This window comes from Siphateles boraxobius, unplaced genomic scaffold, assembly GCF_051911475.1.
Source record: "Siphateles boraxobius isolate OS27281-9 unplaced genomic scaffold, OSU_SipBor_1 130, whole genome shotgun sequence".
Lineage (NCBI taxonomy): Eukaryota > Metazoa > Chordata > Actinopteri > Cypriniformes > Leuciscidae > Siphateles > Siphateles boraxobius.
Window position 1 is genome coordinate 7,735,324 of NW_027508734.1, and position 23,314 is coordinate 7,758,637.

Sequence of the window (23,314 nt, forward strand, 5' to 3'; positions counted from 1 at the left end):
CACACGTAGCAAGCTGCAGAGGTTTAGGAGGCCCGCTCTCAGAAACACACCGTTCCCCACACGTCAGCATGAGTTTAACAATCAAACCGTGTGTGCGTGTGTGTGTGTGTGTGTGTGACAATCTACTTCCTTTCAATTATTTCAAAACAGCTTAAATTATCGCCCCACAAAAGTCTGGATGCTTTTCAGCACACAGAAGTGTGTTTGTGTAAACATGTGTTCCTTATATTTGCATCACACAGCCCCTGAACACACTTCTGGCTGTCTCCGCAGGGAAGGCGCCATTGTTCCCCATTATAATGCCTTGTGTGTGTGTGTGTGTGTGTGTGTGTGTGTGTGTGTGTGTGTGTGTGTGTGTGTGTGTGTGTGTGTGTGTGTGTGTGTGTGTGTGTGTGTGTGTGTGTGTGTGTGTGTGTGCGCGCCTGGTCTGCAGGCTGGTCGCAGTTATTGTGCCACATCAGCTGAGAGCCATTTTCACAGCTCCTGTTGCTGAGAGCTCGTAAAACCTCCAGCAGCCTCTGCTACACACACACACACACACACACACACACACACACACACACACACACACACACACAAACACACACACACACACACACACACTCACAGTTTTGCCTATTTCTCACTGCAGGGTACTGAGCTGATGCCATATAAGAGCTCAAACGCTACTTCATGCCATACACACCTTTCATACACACACACACTTGTTTACTTAGCTATCTAAAAGAGGAGATAACATTTTTAAACAAAGCTATTAATAATGACAAACCCTAACCCTACCCACTCAAAAGAAAACTTTCCCACAGGGATGCCTCTACATGTACAAATTATTTGTAAATTAAGATCTGTTCGGATGATGAACACTTTAATTCAGTAATACGAACACGTCAAGTTGATCAAAAGTCACAGTAAAACATTTATAATGTTAAAACGTTTTTTTTAAATGCCAAATCAAAGGATCAAAGAATCCTGAAAAAAAGTGCATCACGGTTTCCATAAAAATATTATGCAGCACAATTGATTACAATTTCGATAATAAGAAATGTTTCTTTGAGAAGCAAATCAGCATATTAGAATGATTTCTGAAGGATCAGGTGACACTGAAGACTGGAGTAATGATGCAGAAAATTCAGCTTTGATCACAGGAATAAACTGCATTTTAAAATGTATTAAATTGTAATATTTCATAATTAAATCATAAATAATTTCAATATTTCTATTTTCAACTTTCAAAATTTTTACCATAACACCAGACTCTACAAAAAAAGCAGACTCTCTCTTCCTTCTTTTAGACCACGGTGATTCTGCACACACAGTTGAGCATTAAAACTCCCGAAATAAAACCGAATTTCCCTTGACCAAAAGAGCTGAATCCAGTCAGGAAGCTTAAATGGATCAGCAATTCAGCAAATTAACACGGATTCAAACCTCTATTCGCAAGCATGACAAAAATAAGTTCCTATTTTTGTTTTTACATTGACATTTATTTAGCAGAAGCGACTTACAAATTAGGACTTTCTGAACACAACATGCCAGTGACCTATTGAGATCGAGTCTACACTGATATCTTCTCCCAAGGACATCCCTCCCGAAATTTCCCTCATATCCCTCCTCCTCTTAAGCCCGTGATCGGCTAACTAGCGCTTCTATACAAGCCTAATTAGCCTACGCTAAATTAATTATTAAAAATCCAGCGGGGGTAACATATTTCTTTGAGAGAGAGCGCTGATACAAAAGGCCCATCGCATGTACACAGACACACACAGACACACACACACACACACACACACACACACACACACACACACACACACACACACACACACACACACACACACACACACACACACACACACACACACACACACACACAGTCACAGACCCTGTGACATTTATGATAACACACAAATCCTTACAGTTACCCGCAATTGTTCGTCTGAATTCATTATCGGAAAACCCCCCACAGGTCTGAGCAGGATCTGAATCTCTGAAACGCAATTACCCAAACGCACCGTGATTGAACACAGAAACCTTCTGAACCGTTAACAACCATTTGGGATCCAATAACCCAACCAGCGTCTTAACATGGCCGATTGTAAGAGTCACATGGCCCTCGCTGACCGCCCCAGAACACAAGTCAGAGATGTGTTTGCTCATCCAGAGAGCGCCGGCAACCAAGGACACACAAACACACTTTGTCTTTCTTGTGTGTAAACAATGTATCAGGGGGTGTGAATGTCAGAAGGTGAAGGACGCTTCCCAGACAAGCTGGCTCGTAGAGAAACACCATTAGTCTTTACTGAAAAAAAAGAAAAGAGGTTTCTACTTCAGAAACCATTTTTCATCTACGCACACTTAATTAAATATACATACCGAAATTACATTAAAGTGTCCATGAACAAACACAATTTTTGCTTTATAGATTTCCCCCGCGGAGCAGACGATTTCAAGGTGATCTTTGTGCTGGACTTGCATTTTCTTAAGCCTAACTCAAACTGACATTCATGGCTTAGAAGATATTGATTTCTTTACATTTAAGGATGCGCCCTGCTGTTCCTCCCTCATCTCTCGCTCCCTCACTCCTCCCATCACTCCTCAGCTCTTTCTTGGTTCCTCTGAAAGCTACACATGTTTGTAATTTGGCGTGTGGAGGAGAGTGGCAGCGCCGTCGTGAGAGGCCGAGACGGAGCATAGAAGTGATGGATATAGATAAGTGAATAAAACATTCTACAGGTGCAGGCCCTCATCTTCAAAGAACAGGTTCACTGATCCCTATTAAATATACAGCACTGCCAACAATGTAACCTTCGTACTGCTACTTTTAGTGCGAACAGTGCGGACTCCTGTAGCCTGGAGCAAAAACACGCGGTGCAGATGTCTTGTAAGTTTGCATCGGCGTGAGCAGAGAAACTCATACTGCATAGTGCATAGTGTTTGTGTATACGTAAAGAAAGCACACGTTACATTACAGTGTTCATGCTACCAGGTAACACAATGAGAGTGACTATTACAAATAAACAAGAGCATAACTTAATATGTAATTTAAAGTGCTTAACTTTTTCTTCACCTGTGTTTTCTTAAAATTTGCGAGTCACCGGCAGCATTTTTGATAATTTTCACAAAATTTTCATATCCCCCATAATATTCTGTTGTCATGCAATAGCCTGTATCAACAGAAAGAACAGAGCATCTGTTTTTAAACAAAAGAACGTGTTTTAGCCAGTAATGCATTCTTTTTTTATCAACACCTGAATGTGGGTAAGTTTCATTAAAAAAAAGCTGAGAAAACGCGTTTTTGTCAAAGACAAGGATCTGGATCAGATTCAGGATGAAAATAAAAACAGATGGAGTTGATCTTGCACAGTCCTATACCTCGTCCTGGGTCGACATTTCATTCGGTAACATTAGGCAGTTTTGATTTATATGCTTTTTAATTTTGAGGATTGTGTTATGTTGTGCCAATGATTACATATGATATCGCTTGTTTCTGCTTCTTCTTCACATGTCTTTTGATCAGGAGATTCAGTACTCTTTCAGAAGATGTGTCATAGCGCCCCCTATAGCATATAACAGTGAAAACATGGAAAACCGGAAATTTCCATCAATGGCGGGAAAGCGTTGTCTCATAAAGATGGAAATTTCTGTCAATGGCGGGGAAAGATTTAATATGTAGGATTTCGGATTAATTAGCCTAAATATTAGGATTATAGATTAATCTGCCGATATTTGGCTAATTTGAGATTTACGACATGAGCCGCTGCTTCATTTGCCAATTCAATAGAATGTCAGAAAATAGATTTCTGATTTAATTTTTCGATTGTAACTTAGTAAGCCAATAAAAGTGTTTGTGCATCGTCAGCATTTTAGGTACATTTGCTATCATTATGCATTAGCCAACCAATGGCATAGCAGGGGAAAAACACATTTCAATCTACCAGTAATTGCTATAGGCTACATAGCCTACTTACATCAATGACAATTGAACACGGACTCCAATGTACACTTTTAGCAAAATGCCATTTCCCTAAATTGTGAGTTTTCCACAGTGAAATGAAGTAAATTCAGAACATTTAAAGTGCAACAAAAGCCGTGAGAAAACCAGCACTCACTGTTGATCGCTTTAAATCGATTTACATCGATTACAATTGATTGAATTTGTTAAAAACGATTATGAGAGGTGTTCAATGCGTCTCACTCCCAGGTAAAGGTCAAGCAGAGAAAACGCGCGTTCACAGACCCCCACCTGCGCGCGCACCCGCTTCAAATGAGGTCCCACAAACCCCTGCTAGATTAACACAAGCAACACCGACAAGAACCCTCATTAAGAGCGTCTGCCAACGGCCACTGGGACAGAATAAACCCCCTCCACCCCCCAGCAGCATCTGTTGAAGCGCATAGCCCGGTATATGCGCCACATGGACGCATTAAAAACCTATTCGTCTTTCAAGAGCTCGTGGCACCACTAATAGCCCCTCATAACCCACATACCGATTTAGACCGGGCACACAAGTGCTCCCACGACGCCGGGTGTCCATTTAAACAAGCCCAGTAATGACAGAAGGGCGAAAGAAAGAAAGGGTCTGCTCAGCAATAAATCGTCGTTTATGTGCCGGACACGCAGTTTGCATTGGTTTCTTTGCCTCCCCACTAAATTAATTCACAGTTGCTGGGTTGCAGAAACCTCCCCCTTATTTACCGATACATATACGATAAATCTAGTCGTAAATTGCACACTATTCCTTCCTGCGGCATGGAAAATCGTGTCACCTCCGTGACTGGAGTAATAAATTTTGCAGTGCGAAACGGGACTGATTGACCATCTTAAGTTAACACTTGCGTGTAAAACTTTTCGCTTCAGGTGTCTCTACGCTAACTAGTCCACTGGAAGGTGTCGAGTAAGAGTGAAAACTGACACCTCCTTTTGTTTTAACTGTCTTGACAGCAGAGAAGTTGCTAAATAGTCCACCAGTTTACATTTTTCAATTTCATTTCAAACTTAAGTTGTAGCCTAGGCTCAGACGTTAAAGTTCGAGTTTACATAGAGTTGACAACTATAGGCTAAATAAAAGTGCAGAGGCATTTGTTTCCATGTATATTTTTTTTATATTTTACCAAGCTGTTGTAAATAGGGGTCACGAAAAGTGAAAGCGTACCACCTTGCCAGAACATATTTTGTTTTGCTCCAATGACAAGAAGAGAAGTTGGTGACTAAAAATAGTCTCGAGGAAGTCTACACATTCTCACAAGTTTAGCAAGAACATTTCCACAAAGGTTACATTGTTTATGGGTTGAAATGCTTGGTTTTGAGCAACTAAAACTCATGCCAATCTAACTGGAGCGTATCTGAAGGAGAGCCAGTGAAATAATAAACAACGGCGGCTACTGTCGTAAAATTCCTCAACGCACACCGTCAATGAAATGTGGCATTTATTAGTCTGGCGACATTGATGCTCGTAACTTCTGCAGACTCATGATTATCCACTAAGGGTCTGGTCGGTGTAATAGCGCTTAACAGCTTTCTTTCCCCCTGTGAGAGACATTTCATAGCCGTCCTTCAACGATTTGTGCGAAAACACGAGGCGTTTTGAGTGTCTCCAACGCACAGAAACGGGAATAAACGCCGTGCCCAATGCCTTTAGTTGCGGCTCTTACCTTTTGTTCAAGGAATTCCAGTAGATGGGCTCCATGTTGGTCGCTGTGATCCCGAGTAAATCCACTAAGAATATCAGCAGAATTCCCAATCCATTTTCACAGCCTCGACTCGCCATTTGAAATCCCGAATTCCTTCTATTTACTCCCATCAAATCTGTGTGGGATACTCTCTCAGAGGATGGAGATCTCTGGACTCGGAACAAAGCGTTCAGGTGAATCCGTCAGTGTGATTCAGGAACAACGTGTTTGGGGAGCCTGCATGAATATCTGCTAAACACGGGAGATTAGATTAAACAAAGGTGCAGTCTAATGGATTTAAGCAGAGATTTCCACACTCAAAAAAAAATCGTCTTTAGGGAAAAGTAGCTCGTGGACTAAACTCCTGCCCAATTCAATCCCCACAGCCGTTTTGCGTGCAAAGAGTTTACTTTTCCAGAAATTCCTGATGCTTATTTTTTTTCCAAGGCGTTGGACCAATCTTTCCTATTCCCTTTCACTCCCACTTCATTCTGTTTCTCCGACGAATTAGGACGGGAATGCGATGGTAGATGGATGATGTTTGGGAATGAGCTTTTCCTCTCCTCTTCAGAAGAACATGTTGATGCTGGACAGATCTCGCTGCTTCTCTTCCTCACCTCTTGCTCTCCTACTGGATTTTCCTGCTTGCCTCTGCGATTCCAGTAATTCCGCATACACAAATGAAATGTTCCAATCCAGATAATTAACGGGAAAAAAATGTTTAATGCAAAAAAATTTAAAGGCAAAACTAATTAATGCAAATTAAAAGCAAGCATGAAAACTAATTTACAAATGTGTCGAGACTGACAAAATTATTGCCAGATTTTCCAGGGAGGAAAAATGTTGCAATCCTTATTCATGGGTTTCGGTTGCAGGGTATTTGAGAATGTGCTCGGATGTGGCAAGTCATTAGATAGTTCATTTCTCGTCTGTCCTGCTTGGATTCTCTCGATGTGTCTCTCTCACTGGCTGCAAATCCGACTAGTGAGACTTGTTCCTAACGCTCAGCGCACACTGACAGACTGAGTTGTTTGAGAAAGAGAGAGAGAGAGAGAGAGAGAGAGAGAGAGAGAGAGAGAGAGAGAGAGCGAGAGAGAGAGCCAGTATGGCAAGCCGTTTTGACTTTTATTCATCCCCAGGATTTTAATTCTTGATATCATCAACAATTAAATTTTCACTAGTTAAAATGCTAATTCGTGATATCAGGAATTATATTTCCACTAGTAAAAATGTTAATTCTTGATATCAACAATGACGTCATAACTCACGGAAATGCAAATTCTTATTATCAAAAACTAGTAAAAAGATTGTATTTTCACTAGTTAAATGTTACCATAGGCTGTCATTCAAATTCAATTGTTGATATCAAGAATTGATTTCTTACTAGTTGAAATTCCAGTTTCACATATCAGAAATACAATTCTTACTAGTAAAACTCATAATTCTTTAGATCAATAATTACTTTGTTAGAAAAAATATAAATTCCTGATATCAAGAACTAAATTTTCACTAGCTGAAATGTTAATTCTTGATATATTTCAACATGCTACATTTGTTATTTATGATATCTGAAAATGTATTTCTGATATCAGTAATTAGTCATTTCAAATATTTAAAATGTCTTTCTTAGTAACAAACACATTCATGATAACAGAAATTAACATTATCACTAGTGACAATTAAATTATGGATATAAAAATATATGTTTTTTTTACTAGAAGCAATTCAATTGTTGATATCAAGAACAGACATTTGCACTAGTAACCATGTAATTATTGAAATACAAAAAAAATATGTTTTTTACTAGTAAGAATTGTATTTCTGAAAAGTGATATTTGAAGTGGTAAGAAATCAATTCTTGATATCAAAATTTTTTAATTTGAATGGCAGTGACCTATAACTAGTTAAAAATGTAATTACAGATATCAATAATTATAGTGTTTACTAGCTGAAATGTAATTCTTGTCATCATGAATTTGTGTTTCTGCGAGTGATGACGTCATTGCCGATATCAAAAATGTAAAATTTTACTAGTTGAAATTTTATTCCTGATGTCAAAAAATTGCCATTGTTACTAGTAGAAATCTAGTTCCTGCTATGAAAAATTCATATCCTGGGATGAATAAAAGTCTATACGGCTTGCCATAGAGGGGGGGGGGGAGGGGGGGGGGTCTGTGCGCGCTCGAATAAGAAAAATCCCATCTTCCGGCTGGAGTGCGCGCTAACGGAGCGGATTTTTCTTTGGGGGATTTGTTTTTTACGCATGTAGAGGTGCTATTAAATCACATCAGTCAGGAACACATCCATATACCATGCATGCACACATATTTCCCAATGCTCACGTAAAGGATTCTCTATGTCCATAAACAAATAATAATAGTCTATGAACACGTAGCCTACAATGTGTGACTGCTGCTTTATCGTTTGAAATGATGATCGTGAATCAGCCGATCACACCGATCATCGCTGTGCATTCAGAAGCGACGGCTTACGGAGCCACAGCGCCCCCGGTGCGCTCGCTGGTAACGGTGCATGTAATAACATTTCATGCTGGTGGTAACGACACTAATGACAAGCTTAGTAGTAAGATATGCATCCGATAAAGAGCTTGTTTTATAAATATCTCTACCGTCCAATTGAAACTGGAATGATTCTCTGCGTTCTGCGGATGTGAAAAAGCGGCAATTAACTGTGTTTGTATGCCTGTCTATTACATCTGAAAACAACAATTAAGAAGTGTACTATGAACTAAGCGATGGGATTGGACCCGAGGCGTGTGAACGCTGGACTAAAGCCTTGCCTACACTGACACCCTGTGGTCAAGGAATGATACTACAGTCCACTCACACTGCAAATCAAGACACTCGTTTGGACAGCCACATCAATTTTATGTAATGGTAATACAACTATAAAAAACGATCAATCCATCAATGTCATTTTTATTTTATGTTAGTGACATTACATTTAATCAAAACACTTTTAAATGGCATTAGTATGTGACATTTAAAGAATAGTTGATAAATAACAGGCATTTTAACGTCTAGTAAAAAGGATACATTTGTTTTAGATTTTCCTGGCGTATAGCAACAGTTAGCAGCAATACGTTTTAGATTGTAGTTTTTTCCTGTAATATTTGTGCATATTTCTAAATCATAGAAAGTTGCTTTCACAAAAAAAGATAAAAGGCATTTAAGCATTTTTTTAAACAACAATTTCGAGTGAAATTTTGATGTAATTTGGATTCAGTGAGTAACATTAGTCACATTGTATGTTAATGTAATTAAAATAGGTCTAACAATAACAATGTAAGCTGCTCCAGGAAATTATTACATATTTAATATGTTGTTCATCAGTAGTGTCAATCAGACTATAATGTAAAAAAGACTAATTGGGTATTAAATATGCATAATTATATATCAATATTTGATCTGATTAACCTGTTAGTTCAACAGAGAATGAGCTGTACTCACTTTTTTAAAAATATTATGATATATGAAAATGTTTGTATTTCATTTTCAAAAGTACACCATTTTATATACTGGAAATTACAGGAAATTAACATGTTTCATAACTAAAAGTAAAGTTTCCCATCTTGGGACCAAGGAGGATAAATCATTACGGCAAATGAATAAAGGTTTACATAATTTCTTTAAAGTGATAGATCACCCAAAATTGAAAATGCTGTCATCGTTTACTCACCATCATGTTGTTCCAAACCTGTATAAGTTTCTTCTGTTGAGCACAAAAGAAATGTTTGTAATAATCAGACAGTTGACGGTAGCCATTGACTTCCATAGTATTTTTTTTTTCAACTATGAAAGTTAATGGCTATCGTCTCTCTGATTACCAACATTCTTCGAAATATCATCTTGTGTGTTCAACAGAAGAAACTCATACAGCTTTTGTAGTTCACTTAAACCTGTGGTGCATCAAATACATATTCAAAGTACAAATGACGCTATAGTTTCTAGAAAACGATAGACGAGTGCTTACAATGGCTTTAGACAAAGTCGAGCGCGTCTCACTGCAGGACACTGTTAAATACCCAGACAGACACTGTGGTGTGACTGTGAGAAGATCACAGTTGAGGGCTGATCTCATCGGTCTGTGTCGCAGTGTCCATGAGTCCTGGCTCTCTCCCGAGTCTGCGCAGCTTTAACAGGTAATCCGAGTGGAGGGAGGAGTCCGTCAGGTCCACAAACCGCCTGTAGCTCGCCTGCACCTTCTGGAAGAGGAACAGAAGCACATCAACAAGCTGAATCGATTACAGCTGCACAGATGCAGTCAGTTAAACAGGTGGATTCTTCATAAGGACCAAAGATGGAAACGTCCTCACGCCAAAGGTCAAATGCCAACACTGTTGTTTATTATGTCAGGGAGGAAGGAACCAGGCCGGATTCCAGGATTAAATCACTGAGGGGGATCTAGCAAAGTGCAGATGTATATGGCAAGCCATTTTAGCTTAAATTGTACCCAGCGTTACTCGTCGTAATTGCATTTTTACTAGTGAGAATTCAGTTAGAGAGCTCTCTAATTCGATTATTACTAGTAACAGTTACGATTAGAGAGCTCACTAATTTGATTATTACTAGTAACAGTTACGATTAGAGAGCTCACTAATTTGATTATTACTAGTAACAATTACGATTAGAGAGCTCACTAATTTGATTATTACTAGTAACAGTTACGATTAGAGAGTTCACTTATTCGATTATTACTAGCAACAATGTAATTGCAGAGCTATTTAATTCAATTAGAGAGCTCTTTAATGCAATTTCAATTAGAGAACTCTACAAATGAATTTTTACTAGTGATGTCTCTATTGACTTCCATTCATTTTTAATTACAGAGCTCTACAATTGAATTGTTACTAGTAAGAATGCAATTGCAGAGCTCTTTAATTCAATTACAGAGCTCTGCAATTATACATATCTTTAATTCGTTTTTTACTAGTAAGAATTGAATTAGAGTATGGCAAGCCGGTTTAGCTTAAATTGTACCCAGCCATACTCATCGTAATTGCATTTTTACTAGTAAGTATTCAATTAGAGAGCTCTACAAATAAATTTTTACAAGTCATATGTCTCCATTGACTTCCATCATTTTTAATTACAGAGCTCTCTAATTTAATTGCTACTAGTAAAAAAAAATGAATTAAAGATATGTATAATTGCAGAGCTCTGTAATTGAATTAAAGAGCTCCGCAATTGTATTCTTACTAGTAAAGATTAATTTGTAGAGCTCTATAATTGAATTATTACTAGTAAAAATGCAATTACGACGAGTAAGGCTGGGTACAATTTAAGCTAAAATGGCTTGCCATATTGGAGCTCTCTCTAATTGTAATTCTTACTAATAACCATTCAATTGTAGAGCTCCGTAATTAAAAATCAATGGATATCATTGAAGACATACGACTATAAAAATTCATTTCTAGAGCTCTCTAATTGAATTCTTACTAGTAAAAATGCAATTACGACGAGTAAGGCTGGGAACAATTTAAGCTAAAACGGCTTGCCATAGACGTACTGTGTAAGCAACCTCTCCACTAGTGGGGATTTCTTTAAGACTGCAAATGTCAAAAAATGAATGGTCAAATATGTACTATTGTATTAACATTTCATTGACTAAAAATGCGTTAGAACACGTTCATGTCGAAGGCGAGTTTGTTCAGAATCAGCTATATAGCAGGTCGGCTGACTCGATTTCCTTCATTCCCGGAGTCACAGTGCATTTCCCTGTTGAAGCCGAGCGTCCATTGACTTCAGTGGTGCTGCTTTGAACAGTTTTTTTCAGTGCTTCGAAACTAGACGGTCATTGGATAAATGCTGCGATTATGTGGGCGGGGCTGGACTCCGGGCTTCTGCGTGATGATTGGAGGGTCTGTCGAAAGACTGCATCTCCTTTTGATTGACAGCGATTGTGTACTATAAAAAGTCGGTGACGCTGAAGCTGTTCGAGCTTAGTCCCATCACGGATTTTGCAAGTGTAGTCAAAACACAAACTGCTGCAACATATTTCTTGGTATTCGTATAAATAAATGGACAATTTTTATGATGTAGGCCAAAAATGATGTTCCCCTCTATGTATAGGAATATGGGTAGTATGAATGTAATCCGGACGTACTAACTTCCGCCATGTTGCCATTATCATGTGACTTACCAGCGCCAGTTGCGGCACTTCACTGTCATTCATAAATCCTCTACTGTGGCCTCATGGGATAGTAAAGTGTTCATCGTATGCAGACTTAAGAATCTTGCCCGGAGTACGCCTACTGTTTTCGAACACTATGGCTGGACCCGAAATTGCATAGTTCCCGACCAGGGCCTGAAGTTAACTTTTTTGACCACCTGCCACAACTCTTTACCAGCCTTTTTTTTTTTTTGCCTCATAAAGGTGAAAAATAGAAATCACACAAACATTGTTCTTTAAGTTGTAAGAATACACATTTAAGTGCTGTCAAGTTATTAACGAAATCATTATAAGTAATAATAACTCTTAAGGGGGTCGCACACCGGATGCGCACGCGTCGTCGCGTCGCGCAGAACCACGTCTTTAAAATTCGAACACATTATTTTCTATCAGTGAACACACACCAGCGGCGCCATTCAGCGTCTGTCCGCGGCGCCCAGCAACGGCTCAGGACCTTGTTCAAAATCCTGCCGCGCCACAGAGCACCGTTTACATAGTTTTACATTAATTGTCTCAAATCGTCGTTAATGTATATACTGACTTCACCCTGTTCTGCAATATACATTTCGTTTTACATGCATTCACAGAAATCAGCTGCTTGAATTAAAATTGCTGATGTTATCGGACATACGCAAAAAACAACAACTACTGAATCACTCAATTCTCATTGGCTACCTGCCAGTGTGGCAGGTAGATTGACAGTTTCACCCGCCAATTGCAAAATTCACCCGCATTGGCGCGTGGTCAGGTGTTAATTTCAGGCCCTGTTCCCGACTATATAGTAGGCAAAAATCAGTATATGACAAAAGAAGTATGTCTGAATTCACAGTACTCATAAAAATGTAAAAAGTACCGGATGACCTACTACTTCCGGTGTGGTGAAGAGATGAGTCATTCTACATAACGCTAAAACAGCTCACGTTAGCAACAAGTTATCGCGAGAACAGATTTAGATCAGGCATACTATACTGGCATACTAATGGGGACCCCTCACTTCAGTTATAAGTAATTACTTATATAAAATAAGTACCCTCAAGAGAGTATGCGATTTCGGACCCATCCAATGTTTTCAGACATACTAGCGTACTGTTTTTCGCATACTATATAGTAGGGAAGTATTCAATTTCGGACGCAGCAATAGCCAAGTATGCGCACAAAGAATCGGTCACTCATCTCAGTTAATAGTTCTGCTATAATCAATGAAGCTGACTGAATAGTTCTTACTTGCATCGTGTCCGCACGTTGTTAATGAGAGGATTCGCAAGTGTGCAGAACTCAGCACTGAACAAAAATACTCTGGCATGTTGAGTAGATTTTGATTAAGCACCTCTGATTGGCCACTGCATTCAAGAGATCAACAAACATGTCTGTGATTGGCTATATTTCTAACCGCTGCAAAAACACGTTGCAAATAGAAACATTTGACGTTCTTCACAGCACAAACACAGATTTGTTGTTTTGTCAATATGATAGTATTACAGTAAGGTGCTCTTGCTTTCATCTGAGGGTGATTAGCACCCTCAAGCACTCCCGTAGAACAACACCTTAAAGGAACACCAATGTATGGAAGCTTGTTTGCGGCACAGAATTAAAAAATAAAGAGGCCTAAAAAAGGTAATTACGAATTTTTGTCTTTTTGAGTTTATATTGCTATATTGAGTTACATTGAGCTATATTGAGTTACAATTGCTGGTTATAAACTCGTTTCACTTGCTTGTTTAAATCTCAGAATTCTGACTTTTTAAAGTTATAAATTCGCAATCGAGAGAGTTCACATCTCATAATGCTGTCTTTTTCCCCATCAAAATACTTATATTACATCTAGAAATTTGATTTTTTTTCCTGAGAATTCTGAGTTCACATCTCACAATTCTGTTTTTTTTCTGTCATGGAATTTAAAAAGAGAGAAGTTAAAAAGCTAATTGCGCCTTTTAATCTCGCAATTCTGATTTGTTTTCTCGCAACTGTGAGTTTATATCAAAAATTCTGAGTTAACATCTCACAATCCTGAGTTTATTTCTCAAAATTGTAGAAAAAAAATCCTAAAAATTTTTTGTAGGGGGGGGGGGGGGGCAAACTAATAACTCTTTCCCCGCCAGTTTTTTGCGAAAACTGATCATTTTCGCCCCTAGAATATTTTGTTGTATGAATATCTGAACATGCAATACCGTATATCAAAACAGAGATCAAAGCCTCTGCTAAGGAAAATTAAATAAATTCTAAAAACACTTTATTTTAGCTTCATGCATTCTTTTTTATCAACATTTGAGCGCGAGTAAGTTTAATAAAAAAGTTACATCATTAACAAAACACTGAGAAGCTGTCAAAAACTAATCGGAGACTAAGCTTCCCAGAACCCCCCAAAGCTTCACAGTCCTGCACCTAATCATGGGTTTGACATCAGGAAGTTTGATTTATATGCTGTTTAATGGTCATGATCGATTCCAGAAGATGCATAATAGCGCCCCCTACAGTCTAACAGAGAAAACATCGTCATAAATGACAGAAAATTCCGTCAATGGCGGAGAAAGAGTCAACAAGAACCAAACGTCCGAGGAGGTTCTGGCTCGGGAGGAGAGAGAGAGTTCTGTTATTCTGTCATTTTGTTGCAGGGTGTTGCAGATGCAGGGTTCGAGTAGGTCCCGTTTTAGAGCTGTTCATTTATTCATGATGACCTCATTACAGGGGCTGACCTTAAACTCTGCTTCATACTGAATGCTCTCCATGCAGGCCTGCTCCAGACTGTCTCGCAGCTGCTGGAGCCTGGAATACACACACACACACACACGCTCATGCACCACTTCAATACATTATTACAGTGAAGAGGGGAAAAAATAAATAAAAAGAGTTCTGGAGAGGCAGTGTTGATGATGACAGAAACAAAATCTATAAATTCTAGGGTTCCTGTAGAAAAGGGAGAAGGCAGAAAGATACAAAGAGAGAAACTGATGAAATTTACAAAAGGAGGGAAGGAGAAAGAGAATAGCTGAGATGCATCACAACAGGAATCTGGGCTGAGTTTCATGTGTGTTTTTGCCTGTTTTGTAGCTCAGATATCTCTTCTTCATGCGTGTCCTGTAGGACCCGTTTCTCTCTTTCTGCTTTCATGTCACACTCCTCACGAACACTTCTCTCTGCGTCCTGCACACACCTCCTCACACACTCCTGACAGACAGAGGAAGCCAATGAGCAGAATGACTCACTATGAAATGCGTGGTTCTGATTGGTCAGACTTTAAACTGTGCAGATTTTGTTTCTTTAACTAATGGCTCATATATCAGTATATCAATTAGTAGTTAGTCAGTTAATCAGTTATTGCATCATAATCAGTTGTTAATGGAAGCAAATTATTAAATAAATCTAGCACTTTTCCTGATTGTCTGATTTGACTACAAGAGAACCTGATGGAAATGTTCACTGCACATCATTCAGTCATGTACAGCTATTTGTTGTCTTGTCTGTAAGGGTTGTTTAGTGTCATTGTGTTTTAGTTTGGTTTTCCCTGTTCCCGTTTCCCTGAGCTCTAGTTCCTTGTTTGTTTCCATGGTTTCTAATTAAGGATTCCTGAGGGGTCATACAATTTCAAAAATTCTATGAAATTTCCACCTTTTTCAGCCCTTTAATATTAGCTCCGCTAAATGCTCTGTGATTAGCTCATAGTCTGTTTGATGCAACTGGCAATATGCATCTCAATTTAATATAATATTGTTACAGGTTTCATCTTATTGCTAAACCAATGAGGACTCTAATTTAAAAAATAATTAGACAAAACAACCAAAAAAAAAACTATTTGCTTAGTGGAAGCTTAGAAGTGATACACAGGTGAAACTATTACCTTATTTAAACTCAAATCAGTATTTCATGTCAAAATATTTATTTGTAGCTATAGCAGCTGCGTTACTGTAAAAGCATAATATAGTCAGCTGGACATTATTGCAAAATAAATCAACTAATTGTACATTGTGCAATCATTTTCTTTTGTATGTTTACTACAGACTTTATTTTACTTATAATTTGAAAAGTTATCGAGGGACAAATTAGTCTTCCGTGTTTTGTCGTCACGACTGCAGCACTTTATTCATACTTTGCACGTGACGTCACAAGTGCTGGCTGGCGGGCAAGAACGTCGTTCTCTAGCAAGGAAACCCAGTAAACTAATCAAGGATCTTCCCAGGACGTCGCCAGTTTTAATATGCACAAGTTGGTGTTTTGAGGTGTAAACGACATGCCAGATAGTTGTTGTACGATTGTATGCACTATTATTCAGCATAATCGGGTTAAGACCGTGCATGTAAGAGCGCTCATTCCCTTAGAGTGAAAGTAGAAAGGGACTGAGCTTTCAGCATCTGTCGCTGCATTAACGCCGCGTTCTCTCGGAGTCGACGATGGATATAACGGTATAGCGAATTTAATGGCTTAATATTTCTCTTGTGGACCTACATTAATGACAGTAAAAAAATAGAAGAATATTTCTTTTTAAACGTCGTTTTTGAAGCTGCTTTTTATTTTCACAGTTGGCAGAGTTGTGCTGTTCGTGAACTAAAGACTGCTAATTTGTTTCCATAGCACATTAACAAAACGTTTAATGACACTAATAACACTAAAAACAATACAATTACTAAATATTAATAATATCACTAAAATGATATAGAGCTCGGGATCGTTTCGTTATTTTAGTGATATTATTAATATTTAGTAATTGTATTGTTTTTAGTGTTATTAGTGTCATTAAATGTTTTGTTAATGTGCTATGGAAAAAAAATAGCCTCACTATATAATTGATTGTAGGCTAGTATTGGAAATTTGCTGTTTTTTCAGCGTTTTTTGCCCGCCAGGTATCCATGGTAGTCACGTGACTGCAAAGTATGAATTGCCCCAAAACATAACAGACATGTTTTGACATGTTTACATACAAACCAGACATTATTTAGTGCTCTTATGAAGCTGACCTCACCACAATGTACTGTAGGTTTATGGTTATTATTGTGGGAACCAAACATCCAATAATAAAGATCAAGATAAACAAGACCACAGACACACTCACCTGAGTCTCTTCGCGTACGGTTTGTATTATTGTCTCTCTGGTCTCCTCTGCCTCTTTGTTCAGCTGTTCTCGCAGCATCCTACAGGCTTCCCCTACGGCCGTGACCTTCTCTTCCTCCATCTGAGCCTTCAGGCCTTCACAACGAGCTCTGAACTGGGCCTGAAGCTCGACCTGAAGCTCTCGCCTCGTTTCAGCCTCCAGCCTGTCCCGCGCTCGCAGGGCCTCCCGAAACCGGGCCTGCAGACTCTGGGGAACACGTGGAAGAGACCGTGAGGAAAAGGGATGAAAACGGATGAGGAGGACAGAGAAGGATGAAGGACAGATGATGAAGGTGTTGGGGTGAATGCGAAAAGTAGGAGATGGAGAGGTAGAGAGAACACAAGGAGACAGAGGACGTTAGGGAGGGGGAGGAAGAAATGGATGGATGATCAGTGTTGGCAGGACAACTGTACTGGGCTTATGAAGAGGAGAGTCATCTTTGGGTTTGGCTGCTGCTTGCTTTCCCTCGAGAGCAATTACACAAGCAATTACACCCTATTACAAAAGCTCTTCTCATTTCTCTGACACAATGGCGAAGATTTGACTGCTACTGGCATTGGAGTCGAAACCGGATCATTCGTTAAATCTGACACTCGGATGCAGCGAGGATTACGCTGCTGCTACTGGACAGGGAAAAAGAAGTTGAATTAGAAGCCGAGTCTTTTTATCAGAAAGTTTTAATCAAGTCCTAATAAAATCTCTCGAGACTGCTTCCCTGGAGACTGAAATATGGTTTTCTGAATTCCGGGAGACACAGTGTTACAGTCTAATATGTCAGTATTAATTACTTTTTCGACATGGTTCACTTGAGGATTACAAATATTCACCTCCTCTTGGAGTTTAAGGGCAGCACGTTTCTCCTCCTCTGCCAACTGCTTGAATTCCTCCACGACGGAGGGGTGGGGCTGTTCCCGTCCAATCGCAGGTCGTGAATTGACCAAGTTTGGAGCCAATTTTAGGTGGTTGTCTGTTCTAGCGTTGGGAGATGACCACGGACACAACTGTTCTCCTAGTTCTGAAAGAAGAAGTGGTTTTAGCGTGAGAGTCAGTGGTTGCAACAGGTGGTGACTGATTACAATCGTATATAAATTACACATGACTTTTAAATATGTATTATAAACGGAAGATCTTATGCATGCTTCATAAGGAAGTGTCTCAGATGCACATAGGAAAGAAAAACCATAAATGTTATCTCTAATATCTCACTCGGTTATCCTGGACACTTAATAGAGAGCAAATGAAAACTTTGGTTTAAGTCTTTCCACATGTTCCTCCTGTGGAAAAAGAGCCACATGACTCTTTCTAAAGTTTCAGAAGAGAAACATCACAAACTGTGCTCAGATTCGAAAAGATACCCGAGTCTGTAATAAAGAGCTTTTTCCAAATATCTCAGATTAAATTCTTCCAATACTAAAGTATTTGAGAACTGTTGTCCACTTTCATTTACAGTTCTATTCTTAATGTCAACAGTTGTTTTATTTGTGTCTACTTTTTATGTATCCTAAATTTTCATATGCATTTTTCGTATTCGTCATTTAGTGACTCTGAATTGTCAAAACCCCTCTCGAAATGCTTGCTACGAATGCGGAAAAACGCAGAAAATTGATCCCTATCCAATTTTTTTTTGACGACAAAAAGTTTCGGAGGCATTGTGTAAACGTGCCGAAAAATTTCGGACGAGAATTTCAGACTCAGTGTGCAAGGAGCTTTACACCGTGTCTAAACCAGACACAGCCGTTGTCGCTAGAAGCTGTCCAGGGCAAAGCAACCATTGCAAATCCTCGCCTCGACTGGAGAACCAATGACGATCGTACACACCATCATTGGAACTATCAGAAATCAGACAGAACAAGAAAGAAAATGGAGAGAAAGAAAGTGCAACAGAAAAAATACAAGAAACGCAGGTCGTAACAGTCCTTTGTATCAGAAGTAGCTTCCAGTACTAAGGATTGTTACGACCTTTGTTCCTGTATTTCTGTTTCTTGTATATGTCCACACTAGATGTGGCATGCTGGATTTGCATTTGTCATTGTGTTACGCCCCTTGTGTCAGGTGTTTAGACACAGTGTTAGGAATTTCAGAAGAAACATCTAATAAAACACATGAAACATAAATAGAGTTCACCCAAAAATGAAAACTTTGTCATAATTTACTCATGCTCGTGTCGTTTCAAACCTGTATGAATTTGTTGAAAGTAATAGAGGTTTGGACCAACATGAAAGTGAGTAAATGATGAGTTTTCATTTTTTGGGTGAACTATTCCTTCGCAGTGTTGGGAGTAACGCGTTACAAAAGTAATGCATTACAGTAACATATTACGTTTTGCTGTAACGCAGTAGTGTAAGGCATTACTAATCAATTTTCAGTAATATTTTACTCGGTACATGTTCGGTAAGGCTTGCGTTACAACATACTTTTAGTTTTAATCGTAAAACAAACAAACAAACAAAAAAAAAAAACAGCAAGACTGCCAGACATTAACGAATGAAAGATGCAAGTAGGCTAAATTACCTGTTCGTGGTCAGTCAATAGCCGCGTGTGGTGTCCAAGTCTGTAATTAAAGACTAAATGGCAGCGTCTGATATATTTGTATAGCGATTTATTTTTTACAGGAGTGCCGTGAGGTATGATTTCGGTCTCTGTGCTCGCGCTGGCCAGAGGAAAAGCGGCTAATGGTGAAGGTGGCATGAAGAAGACTACATTCGCGAGATGGACGTATGCGCATTAGGCTATTCGTTCTGTGTTTTCTTTCTAAACAGTTAGGCTATGTTAATGTGGTATTTTTCATGTTTTCATCACGCAATCATGTTTTTGATGCCGTGGTGACGCGTTCATGTAAGGGCGGCGGCGCTGCCGATAAAGCACCGAAAAGCTGTCACAAAGAACCGGCAAAAGCAATGATTATGAATATGTCAAATATAGCAAGGAGACATGTTGATTGTTTATTAATAAAGTCGAGATGAAGTTGTCGATGTTGACTCGCGATCTTCGCAGTAGGCTAGTGAATGCACCAGAGAGAAATGCACATTTCATTTCATAAGCAGAGCAGTCTGTTTTCTTTCGTTTTGAATTGTTCTGTTTACAAGTAGACATTTCAATATAGATATATTTTTCAGGTCCGTACAATTAATACAAAACGAAATTCACTTTAAAGAAAGGCTTCGTGTCTTCTGTGTAAGGTGTCTGTGAAAGTTTTATAGCAGTCTTTTAGTGCCGCTTCAGAGCGGTCGCGTCTGTAACGGAGAACTGTCACGTCTGTAACATTGTTTTTTCCTCATAAATGCGAACACGAAAAATAAAATAAAATGAATATTTTATGTTCTGTGGAGAGCCAACCCTTCTTCATTAGATTTGAGCAGTGTAATTCACAGAATTACAACAAAAAAAAAATCGTTGCCTCCTAAAAGTTAAAGTTTTTTCTTTTTGTCACATATGACTGTCGATTTCCCTAATATTAAATATAAAACGCATGTGTAGACTGATATTTTTCTAATGTCTGGACTCCTTTCTGGGAGGAGCCTATGGATAAACAGACGTTTCAATATTTTGATATTAATGCATTTTCTGAGAATTTATATAATTATATAAGTTTTGACTGCAAGTCTGCAAATGTCATGTCCATAACGCTGGAATTCCCAAATTTTAAATAATTTATCCTCAACTAGTTTTGTGTTGTAGGTCTACATATTTTATAATGTTAAGTTAACTTCAAATAATACTAATAGTAATTTAAAGATGTGGTAGCATTGGATCTGGACGGGAAGGATAACGCTGGGAGTTGGAAGGGGTGTGTCGCCATTCTGCAGGTTCATGGATCTGAGTGTCGCGATTTCGGTTTCATATCGCATATCGTTACAGCCCTAGTCATTTTAGAATGTTAACTTCTACTTCTGTGTAGTTATTTTGGTGAAAGTAACTCAAAAGTAATACAGGAGTAATGTAACGCATTACAATTCTGAGACAGTAATATTGTAAGGTAATGAATTACTTTTAAATAACAGTAACAAGTAATATATAATGTATTACAGCTTGGAAGTAACTTGCACAACACTGTTCCTTCGAGACTTTGGGTGAAATATACCTTTGAGTTCTGAAAGAGCAACTTTTAAGCAAGTAGGCTATATATTTTTGTTTCTCTCAAATACATTCATTATTTTTGTGGATGAACTTGAGAATAATTTTTGACCTCTCTTCCTACATTTCTCTGTTTGTTGGACAAAAGTCCAATAGCAGACACTGCGGTAGTAAATGTCAGAGTCATTAGGCTGGATGTGTGGAGGTTGATGGCACTGATTGCTGTGAGTTTTACTCTGGTTGTCTGAGGCAGAAAATGTTCGGTTCTGCCCTTCGGCATGAATACAGATTACACTACTGGAGAGGAACCTATATGTGACCTGGTATGCGCTAATGAAGGCTTGAAGAGAGAGGATGTTTGTGTGGTTTTAAGGCTACACTCACCCAGAATGTGTGTGTGGAGCACTCTCTGTGTGCTCAGAGTCGTCCTGTTCACCATCTTCTCGAGAGACCTTGTGTCCCACATTTTGCCTTCACAAACACTGAATCTTGGTCCACAGGAGCACTAGAGATTTGTTCTTAAAAACTCACAATTTCCTGCCCTCCAACACGTCTCATTCTCTTTCGGGATTTGTCTTTTCTCTCAGCCTTTGACTTGCTGATGGTCGCTTAGCAACATGGACAACAAAACAACAGACTGCGCTGCTTAACATTCAAGAATGATTTGATCCAAGAGATTTCAGACAAGATGCCTGCCAGCATGTGTGTGTGCGCGCGTTTGATTGTGTGTGTGTGTGTGTGTGTGCGTTTGATTGTGTGGAAGTGTTTCATGAGCAGCCTCCCACTGCGCTAGTCATTTGAGATGTTTTGCTTCAGGGTTCATGCTCATTTGTGGGTCACATTTTGTGCAATATAAAGAGCCTAAAATGGAATATAATGCTCAAAATGGAACCTCGTAGATATTTTGAAGCCAAACCATACAGGAAGATGTAACAGAGATATTCTAAAATAATAAATCAAATGTGGACGTTTTAAAATAGAAAACAACGAGATATAGATTTTTATTACATTTTCTAAATACAATATGACTGGTGCTTGCCCGTGCAAAAGTTGCTGCCATGATCCACACAGCAAAAACCCACTGGAGTGCCACAGGGCTCAGTACATAGACCGCTTTTATTGTCCCTTTACATCAAATCAGTATTCATCATCTCTTATATCGTTCTTATGAAGATACTCAACTAATTATCTTATTTCATCCGTCTAACAACCAGATATCCTCATGAATCACTGCATGTCTAGAAAGCATTATATGCCTGGACAAAAGGCCATCATCTTAAGCAGAATTTATCAAAAACCTGTTCATCCCAGTGAGGAAACAATTTTGCCAAGACCTCATCATTCTCAACTCTTTTCACCCACACAGAGAGCAAAAAAAACCTTCTAGTCACACTTGACAACTTCCTGCCATTTGCGCCCACATATGAACCAGATTCACCCAGCTGAACATCCACTAAGTCAGACCTTTTCTCTGACAGACACGATCCTACGTGCAGTCAGTCACGTTAAAGGGACACACAAATAGATGCGTTTTTGCTCACCCCCAAAAAGGGACAATTTTAACATGCTATAAAAAATTATCTGTGGGGTATTTTGAGCTAAAACTTTACATACACACTCTGGGGACATCAGAGACTTAAGCCCTATTCACACGAGAAGGCTACAATTTGCAAGAGCTCACCAAAATTGGACAGTTGAAGACTGGAAAAATGTTGCCTGGTCTGATGAGTCTCGATTTCAGTTGAGAAATTCAGATGGTAGAGTCAGAATTTGGTGTAAACAGAATGAGAACATGGATCCATCGTGCCTTGTTACCACTGTGCAGGCTGGTGGTGGTGGTGTAATGGTGTGGGGGATGTTTTCTTGGCACACTTTAGGCCCCTTAGTGCCAATTGGGCATCGTTTAAATGCCACGGCCTACCTGAGCATTGTTTCTGACCATGTCCATCCCTTTATGGCCACCATGTACCCATCCTCTGATGGCTACTGGCTACTTCCAGCAGGATAATGCACCATGTCACAAAGCTTGAATCATTTCAAATTGGTTTCTTGAACATGACAATGAGTTCACTGTACTAAAATGGCCCCCACAGTCACCAGATCTCAACCCAATAGACTAGAGCATCTTTGGGATGTGGTGGAACGGGAGCTTCGTGCTCTGGATGTGCATCCCACAAATCTCCATCAACTGCAAGATGCTATCCTATCAATATGGGCCAACATTTCTAAAGAATGCTTTCAGTACCTTGTTGAATCAATGCCACGTAGAATTATGTTAGCGATACACCCAAAATA

The 23,314-nt window shown here is 39.1% G+C and overlaps 2 protein-coding genes across 2 annotated transcripts in view; both read right to left on the reverse strand.

Moving 5' to 3' along the window:
* Positions 1-6,703, reverse strand: part of efnb3b (ephrin-B3b) — a 91,140-nt gene extending 84,437 nt beyond the window's left edge. The window contains exon 1 of the mRNA XM_077227599.1: positions 5,653-6,703. Within this exon, the coding sequence (XP_077083714.1) occupies positions 5,653-5,801 (149 nt within the window). The 5' untranslated portion in view covers positions 5,802-6,703. The remainder of the gene's footprint in view (positions 1-5,652) is intronic.
* Positions 6,704-8,593: 1,890 nt separating this feature from the next.
* Positions 8,594-21,645, reverse strand: LOC143736548 (uncharacterized). The gene is made up of 6 exons (XM_077227241.1): positions 21,404-21,645; positions 17,773-17,960; positions 16,907-17,152; positions 14,900-15,027; positions 14,556-14,625; positions 8,594-9,895 (listed from the first exon to the last, which is right to left on the reverse strand). The coding sequence occupies exons 1-6, from the start codon at positions 21,483-21,485 to the stop codon at positions 9,749-9,751; spliced, it is 861 nt and encodes a 286-aa protein (XP_077083356.1). The 5' UTR covers positions 21,486-21,645; the 3' UTR covers positions 8,594-9,748.
* Between the last annotated feature and the right edge of the window lie 1,669 nt (positions 21,646-23,314).

Excerpts from the sequence above, each read along its gene's own strand:
- LOC143736548 (XM_077227241.1), bottom strand. The coding sequence starts at position 21,485 with ATGTGGGACACAAGGTCTCTCGAGAAGATGGTGAACAGGACGACTCTG. Across the intron at positions 17,961-21,403 it reads GCTCCACACACACATTCTGG|AACTAGGAGAACAGTTGTGT; the intron begins GTGAGTGTAGCC and ends TTCTTCTTTCAG. Across the intron at positions 17,153-17,772 it reads CCCTTAAACTCCAAGAGGAG|AGTCTGCAGGCCCGGTTTCG; the intron begins GTGAATATTTGT and ends CGTGTTCCCCAG.